Genomic DNA, 8,763 nt, shown 5'->3' with positions numbered 1-8,763 from the left:
TGGCTTTCTACATGCCCATCTGAACACAGCATGACCTGGAGCACCATAATGTTGTGACTACAAGAGACATCCAGCTCAGCCCCATGTGGGAGAATGCCTACTACATTGAGAAAGAGGTCTTGGATCCAGTCTGCAATTTGTGCTTCAGAAAATCAAATAAAGAGAAGGACACAAACAATTAAAGGGCTGGAGACTTCAGGCAATGCAGTGGCATAGGCATGCAAACTGGATGAATCCTGAACAAAGTGAGAGCAGTGATTTCAAAGACCTATCTGTCAAACTAATACATAAAAGTCAGGGTTCTCAGCTTTCCCGAGGTGTGTGGATCTTTGCCCTTCTATCAAAAATTCTTACTGTCATAAGCCCCCTTTCCTACTAATGCAGAATAGGGTACTTTTTAAATTTCCCTCCAAAATAAAAAGTATTGACAGAAAGACTGTCACTCATTCCTGTTAGAAACATTCCTGTTTTGCAATTTGGGAGCAGAGTTGGACTCCTTAATTGCTGAACAAATGACGTAAAAGGGTTCCAGAGAGCATTTTTCTGTAGCGAATACAGGACTTTAGTAAAACGTACATCCTCCCTGGAGGATTTCAGCATTTTCTGATTGGTGCCTTTTATGGCATACGTTACGTATCGACACAGATTAAGTTTCCCTCCTGTCTGGAACAATGCATGCTCAGGAGGAGAGCTACTGACCTAGCAATAAGCGTGAACAGCTCATGACAAGTGGAGGAGCAGAACTGCTGGAGGACGGCTAGCAGTTGTGCCATTCTGCCTCTCTCCTCCTCCTTCTTCTCCTCTTCCTCCTCCTCCTCCTCCTCCTTCTCCTCCTCCTCCTCTCCCTCTCTCTCTCTTTTTTCCTTCCCCTCTGTCTTTCCCCGCTATATTTTCCATAGACCCTTTAGCTTTGTTGTGCTGCATGTCTGACTAGCAGGAGAGGGATTGGCTGCTTGCCGGCTCGCGGAGTGCTTCCCCGCAGCTCTCCCCAACCCACCCACCCACGCTTGGGTCAGGAAATGTGAGAGGGGCTGATGGAGGCGGAGAAGCAGGGCTGAAGGTTCGCCCCAGCGCTGGATGTGACAGGAGGCAGCCGAGCACGTCACAACTTGATCAGTGTCCGACGACAGGTCCGACATGGACTCAATCATGGAGGGCTGCCGTTGGGTGACTGTGGGTACCCTGCTTCTAGCATCCCTCGTTCTGGTAAATGCCATTTCTTTCCTGAAAATACGTATTGATTGTCGCTGACACTGTATCTGTGTGTATATGTATGGGGTGCATATGTTTTTAATTTTTAAGATCGCAGTTAGAGAGGGTTTATTTTGAGAAAATTGTATTAATCTCTAAAGTATTGCCTTGATATTGTACATTGTTGCAGGTAGAACCAAGAAGTTAGTGTTGGCATCACTTTTATAAACTTGGAGGGCAATGATCTGCAAACGGTAATTTAACTGCTTGGAATTTAGAGAAGAGCTGTTTCTCCCCTTTTAAATCAAGCTGTATCAGGCCGTAATGTTCCTGGAATTTTCTTCCTTCCTAAAAAAAATACAGAAAAGAAAAAGCATTTTTCAGTTGTGCACATGCAGAGAAACCAGGTACAGCATGTACTGAACTTTTTCCTGCAGCTAGCTTAAATGACCTCTCACTACTACTGTACTACATTACGTAGACAAATTTGTTACAACTTTTGGAAAGTATGTTATGTGATATTTGGTATACTTCAGGGCTGTAAAGCTGATGGTTACTTTATATTTTTGTCGCATACTTCCCCTGATTATCCTGATAGTATGCTCTACAGCTGAGTGCTGTAACTCTGCTGTTTGACTGAGATTAAATGTTCCATTTTGATTCATACTTTATTATATGGATGAGCTGTATGTTTGCTGCCAGAAAATCTGCAGTAAGAATATTAATATTCTTACACTTTTGATAACATAATCATCTTGGCGTACATAGATATGTTGTCTTTTTCTGAAGATTTGAGTGAAATGCAGTCATTCAAAAAAAAAAACAGAGCAGCATCTTCCTTTTGTCTGTATAAAACAGTCTATGGTAACATTTTAAACTAACATTAATGCATTTTAGTAACCACAGAGGGGCATAGACAGTGGGACAACTCTATTCAAAATGCTTATTAAAAATTACTATATGGTTTTTATTCAAAAATATATATAATCATTAAATGATAATTAATCACTAGAAATAAGAAAACTCTCTGGACTGCTATCTCTGAAAAGTCTTATTTTGTTTAAAGGTCTATTTTCCATTTAAAACACTGAATTCACACAAAAGGCATAAAGTCAGCATAGATTCTCTTTCATTTATGAAAATGAGAAGTTTATAATCTGGTGACTATAAACCCATATAAACTACTATAAACCAGTACTGCAGTGCTAACTTAGGGAAGATCAACAGGAGACATGACTCACCAACACTGCGTAAGGACTGTAGGATTTGCCCTCATGTTAAGCTCATAACATTTGTAGTTCACTCTGCTGCTTGTGAATTAAGTTCTCAGTCTCTAATTCATAAAAATAAATAGTGCATTCTGGTGCCAGCTATTATGCATTATATTCCATACTATACTAGTTTATATTTGTAAGACTTACCCTGCCTCAGGAGATTCCCCCCTAACTCCTACAAATCTCTTTGTGCCTTAAGAATAGTGATGTGAAGCAAGCTTAACTTTCTTTTTTGAATCAGACCATTCTTTTGCTCCTTCCATACTCAGGAAAATCTCTCATTTACTGTCAGCAGGAGATTAGGTAAACATTCAAGAGTTTGACTTATATCTTGGATAGAGATAGAGATAAGTTGTAGGATACCTCAACATGAGGAGAAATTTCTTTACTGTGAAGGTGACGGAGCACTGGAACAGGCTGCCCAGAGAGGTTGTGGAGTCTCCTTCTCTGGAGACTTTCAAAACTCACCTGGACACATTCCTGTGTGGCTGCCCTAGGTGATCCTGCTCTGGCGGAGGGGCTGGACTAGATGATCTTTTGAGGTCCCTTCCAACCCCTAACATTCTGTGATTCTATGAGTCTATGAGTCTATGATACATTGGTATACATGTTACTACTGCAGCATGAGTTCACACAAAGCGTAGTAGAAAGCTTACGGATATTTTTGAGAAAAAAAGGCATTGGATCAGCCCTATGACTGTCTGTTAGCCTCATAGGTCTTAGCCTTTAGTCAGGTAGGTGGAATGAGTTTGAAAACTATAACAATCAGCATTTGGATTTATGTATTTCACCTTGTATCTCTCTAAAAGCCCTGTCTTGTCCACACTGAGCCACATGAGCGCCCTCTAGTCCTGTAGCACTCTGATAACAGCAGAAGTTCACAGATGGGAACACTAAGGCTGGATATCAAATATTTACATGATCTGTCTTACAATAATTTATTACAAATTCCTATATTTTTAGTAAGGCACACTGGGGAGCAAAGAGCACCTAAAGTCTTTGTTCAGCATCCTTCCCTCAGTGAGGAGGTTGCACAGTACAGTATCAGCAGTGGCCTCTCCTGTTTCCCTTGTTAGACAGCAGATACAGCCTACTTGAGGGCAGACCACCTCGAGCAGTGTAGTAGTGAACGTAGCTCACTACTCCATCAAGGTTCTTAGCCTTCTTCAGAAGAAGCTGTATTTATCTTCAGTTGACTGGTGCTTGAGTAAGGTCTGTGGGGGTCAGTAGTTTTTTTGGTAGCTACCCTACAACTTGCTCCATACTCAGATACTTTCAGAGATGCTATTGAGAATCTGAGCCATAGCACTAGATGACTGTCTTGAAAAAGTAATATCAGACTGAAAGTAACTTAAAATGATAGTTTCTCTCGTTCCAGACTAAGACCAGGTATTCGGATAATCTTGCTCATAAGTCCATGAACTTTCGCATGCTAAGAAAATATTACCATGCCACTTTTAAGAGAAATAAAAGAAAGCAGGCATTCTGTTCCAAAAGGTTTCCCTTTCTATTGATGTAAAAATAAAAGCTTGGCACAAGCAAAGCACAATTGTCTAACTCAAAGGAAACGTGGCCAAAACCATAACCGGCCATGTGTTCATCCAAACTTGAAGTCAATTCACTTCGTGTCAGAAGGGCATTTAATCACATTTGTATTTTCATATTTTCAGCAGCTTTTTTTAGCATTCTCTTGCTGTTGTGGTACTTACAGAAGCAACACTAGAAACTGTAATAAAGTACATGTGTTTTTCTGCAGGTTTTCTTTTTTTGCGGTGCTAATTTGTACATGGAAAATAGTCAAACACAATAGTCCATTCCTTCCAGGCTTTTTGGCATTACACTCCCCTATTATCCAGCTGAGTCTGTCTTGGATGTCCACAAGTACAATTAGCCACTGGAATGAACATGAGTTTTCTTGTTTACATCTGCATGTACAAGGCTTGACAGTTTTTCCTTTCATGTTTAGATAGATCTACCTACTGTTGCATGTCTGTTCCTCTATTTCTACAATTTCAGCTGTATAGAGAGGGATTTTTCGGTAGGGTCCAAAGTGCACACATATATTTTCATGTGTAGTCATGCATGTGTACAAACTGAGATTTGATCACTTCAGTCAGTAAGGGTGGGCTGAAATACAAGGTTCAGCTCTAAAAAGCTAAGATATATTCATGTGAAGAAGTGTAAAATTTGTTACCATTCTGTTTTGACCCATGCTGTTGTATTCCAAATGTCTCATGTTTATAAAAGAACTATTATGTGAAGGTCTAGATGCTACTAAGTGTATGTACACATCACTTTCCTGCAAGATAACTCTAGAATTTTGTATTTGGACTTCAGTTATTGAGCTCTTCCTTCATATATTTATTATTGTATGGTTTGTTTACTTTTTTCGTATCAAGTGCAAAAGCTTGCATGAGCTGAACTAAGGTTGTATGATCAATTTTGGGGGGTGGGAATGTAGTGAATGAGGGTCAGTACTTAATGTAGGCTGCTGAGCTATCAGTCTGCTTTACCAGTGTCTGTACAGTTAAACACGTTTTGTCTTAATAACTTTTGCTAGGTTCATAGTTCTAGTAAAGAATGATAAAAGAAACTGAAATCAAACACCGTGGAGTCTGAAGATTGGAATATAGCAGTAATTATGGATCTGTCAGTTGAACAAACTCATATACGCAGAAAGTTCATGAGTTAATGTAAAGCCTAAGTAGTCCACAGGCACAGCCAAATAGCTCTTTAGGAGAGGGCTATCAATCTCTGTGTGACTGAATTTTCACTGAAGCAAACAAAAACTGAATCCTTTATACCTGTGTTGATAGCCATCCAAATACAACCTCATGGTTTGTGTTACAGTGTTGTCTAGTCAAATCTGTAGACAACAGTGTTGTTTCTATTTCTTTCCATAGCTATTTTCTTAAGCTTGTAAGAAAACTCAGAGCTATATGGGCAAAAATTACACAGAAAAAAAAGAGAAATAGCAGTCTGTTGCCAAGGGGGCATATGTTCTCCTGTATGAGGAAGGAAAGCAGAATAATAAGGTCATCCTTATAGAAACAATCAGAAAGCTGAACGTAGTGAAAAAAAGCAGTGAAAACACACCAGTCACCAGATGTTATGGTATTGGGATGCCAGACAGGAAAAGGAGAAAGAAATTGCTTGTTCCAAGCCAAGGACAGTTGAGAAAGTCTTCTCATGTGGTGGACAGCAACCAATCAAAATCTGGCATGAAACATTGAATTCTATCAGAGCATCATACTCTGGTATGAATCACAACTTCTTCCTAAGTCATGTACAGGAATGACTAACTTTTTTGCTTTTGACATCTCCATCTTTTCATAACAGCCTAGACAGTAGGAGTAGTCAGTAGGACTGTCTTAAGAGATGTCTGACCAGCTTGGGATATTCAAAGTCTTATCTCGTAGCCCTTAAATGTATGTTCAGGCAAAATGGAGGAAATTAGAAAGATATATACATTTCACAGAGTGGTGGAAAATCTTCTCTAGGTCCTTAACACCATGTAGTGTTGAACACAGACCAAAATAGTCTGTGCTTAGTGCAATCTGATCATTTAGATGTCCCTCTGCTTTAGGGAATGTAAAACATTTCATCACAGGTCTGAGATTTGCTATCATGCACACTAAGACTCACTTTACATGTTTAGACCTATCTTTTTAATTAGCCAAATTTTGTCCCTATTCGTAAGAGACAAAGAGGGAGGTTGTCTAATGAGGATTATAGATACTAGAGGTTTAAAAGATGCCATTGTCAAATATTTAATTTGTTCTTAAAGATAATAGTATACAGTATCTTCTCTGCCTCTGTTGGAGGTTCTCCCACAACCTGACAGGGTCATCAGCTATATTGAATATTACTTGTTTAGAGTTTGTACTAAATTATTTTCATTTAATAACTATTTTGATTTTGGGCATTTACATATTTAGATGTCCTGCACAGGAGCAATTAAATGCCTCCAAACAGCAAGAGTCATTAATATCTTCGTGTGAAACCTCTGAGTGGCCAATTTGTCTTACTTTCAACAGAATCACTTTTCTGGGTCTTCTGAGTTTGTTACAGTGTGAATCTAGGTGTGCTCATACTGCAGGCCAGGACATTCTCTCTGCTTCACTGACACTGAGATCATAGAATCATGGGTTGGAAGGGACCTTAAAGATCATCTACTAACAATGCCCCTGCCGTGGGCAGGGATGCCTGCCACTAGATCAGGTTTGTCAAAGCCCCAGTCAACCCGGCCTTCAGAGCTTATGAGATCTTACCATATCAGAGATTGCATGTGTCACCTGGTCTAGTCGAGAGGTGGTGTCCCTACCCATGACAGGGAGGTTGGATTAAATGATCTCTAAGGTCCCTTCCAGCCTAGGCCATTCTATGATTCTATGATTCCATGATTGCTAATTCCAGATGCAATTTCATCTCTTTTTTTATTTTGATTTTTAAGTACCTTAATTATAATTTTATTTTACATATGAGGTGTTTTTTTTTTCTTTTTGCTGCCAGAATACAACTTTTCAAAATTTCATATAAAAGTAGCTAAAGTTATGGTGAATCTGGAAAGCAGTATAGACAGGTGGCTGGGGAAGGGAAAGCAGTGTGTTTACTTGTGAGATCTAATCTTTTTCCAAGGCAAGCATATGTAGAAATTTTAATAGTTTTGCCACCTGTGAATTATTTGGACACTGATTATAGCAGCAGTCCTAGCTGTACAGATAGAAAAGTTCACTGATTCTACAGTCCATTAATTTTCACATTGTTTCCATTTTCGTCTTCGCTGCCCTTATGAAATTTTTTTCAAAGCTTCAAACTTTTAGATGTTGCCTTGTAATTTCTGACTTTCAGGGACTTCTGGTAGAGCAAGTTCAGCAGAAAGGGTGTCAGGGTGGCAGGAAGGGGGTGTGTGATAACGTAAGACATCCTGAAATAAATTCCAAGAGTGCTCAAGAAATGAGACAGGAAATTATATGCAACTTACAATAAATTCAAACTGTCCCATAAAATAAATACAACTCATTTTGTTTCCATATGAATGTACTCTAGGTGTGTCAAATTTCCCCTTCTAGCTTTGTTGGATATAATCTCAGTCCCTGTTTGAAGTTTACTGGTGTATTGTTCAGATCCTGCTCTATATCAATAGGCCCAGAAATGAAAGGGAATAAAGGAAGCAATAAGGTCTCCTGCCATTCTGGTGCTGGGATCAGATTGGTGGATTATTTATTTATTTACTTACTTGCTAGTTTATTTAAATCCCTGTATTTCTTTCAGCCTGGACTGTTAAAAGCCTCTGCTGTTGAGGGCATATATAACTCCCCTTAACAAGCCCAGGGCTGTCTTTTTCTCATTTTGGTATGTGGATGGATTACGATTGTGTTTTGGATATGACAGTTTCATAGTTCCTGTAACTTTTAAAAAAGAGAGTGGGGGATTTTCAAGTTACTGAGGTATCACCAATATATTCCTTAAAGGTCCAGCCAGAGCTGTATTTTAAAGATGAAGGATGTGAATTAGCTGAAGGGAAGAGGAAAAAAAATTCAACAGAAGTATCTGAAACCAAAAACTTGAGCTGCCGCAGCTTGAAATGTAAAACTCTACTTTGCTAATCCAAACTTTAGCAGTCTTGTCATTCTCTGATGGGCTCAGCCATCCATCAGTGCTGGTGAGCACCAGGGCATATGGGAATGCGTTATCATATCTTATCAGAGTTGAAGACTGACCTAGAGAGGCTAGCATACCCTTTCTGTGCAGCGTACTGGGTCCAAAATGTGGATATGTCTTTTATTTGGTGGCAGAAATGGAAACATAAATATTTTCACCATGTGTGATATTAGAAAGCAGCATGTCCTTCAATCTTTGCAATTCGATGTAAAATCATGAATACTTAATGTGGTCCTCCCAGAAAACTCCTCCACTTTGGTACTGTAAACTCAAAAATTTAGTGTATTCCTTTACAGAAACAGATCCATCAATTTGAGATAAAATACTTGATGATTAAGGTGGAAATAAATATATTAGATAAACTCTGTGGTTTATAGTGGTGTCTCATGGGGTTAATTAAGGGTCCCATGAGCATTTTTTTTCCTGTCTTTCCTTATTTTTTGTTATGACATGGGATCTTAAGCTTTCTCCATGATTTATTTTTATTTCTCTTTCTTCCCTTCTACCCTCTTTCTTTCCTCCTTTCTTCCTTTCTTCCTTTCTTTCTTCCTTTCTTCCTCTCTTCCTTTCTTTCTCTCTCTTCCCACTTTATATTTTAACATAAATATTTCCCTTTCAGTTTTCCTGCCTCCAT

The 8,763-nt window shown here is 39.0% G+C and overlaps 1 protein-coding gene across 1 annotated transcript in view; it reads left to right on the top strand.

Annotated features, from left to right (window-relative positions):
• Window positions 1–1,137: 1,137 nt before the first annotated feature.
• Window positions 1,138–8,763, top strand: part of LOC104273419 (ADAMTS-like protein 1) — a gene marked incomplete at its 3' end in the record, with an annotated part of 67,428 nt that continues 59,802 nt past the window's right edge. The window contains exon 1 of the mRNA XM_009868757.1: window positions 1,138–1,206. Coding sequence (XP_009867059.1) covers window positions 1,138–1,206 — 69 coding nt within the window. The remainder of the gene's footprint in view (window positions 1,207–8,763) is intronic.

Source organism: Apaloderma vittatum, unplaced genomic scaffold (genome assembly GCF_000703405.1).
Source record: "Apaloderma vittatum isolate BGI_N311 unplaced genomic scaffold, ASM70340v1 scaffold11904, whole genome shotgun sequence".
Taxonomy (NCBI): Eukaryota; Metazoa; Chordata; class Aves; order Trogoniformes; family Trogonidae; genus Apaloderma; species Apaloderma vittatum.
Note: the sequence above shows the minus strand (reverse complement) of the source record. Positions and strands in the feature narration are given on the sequence as shown.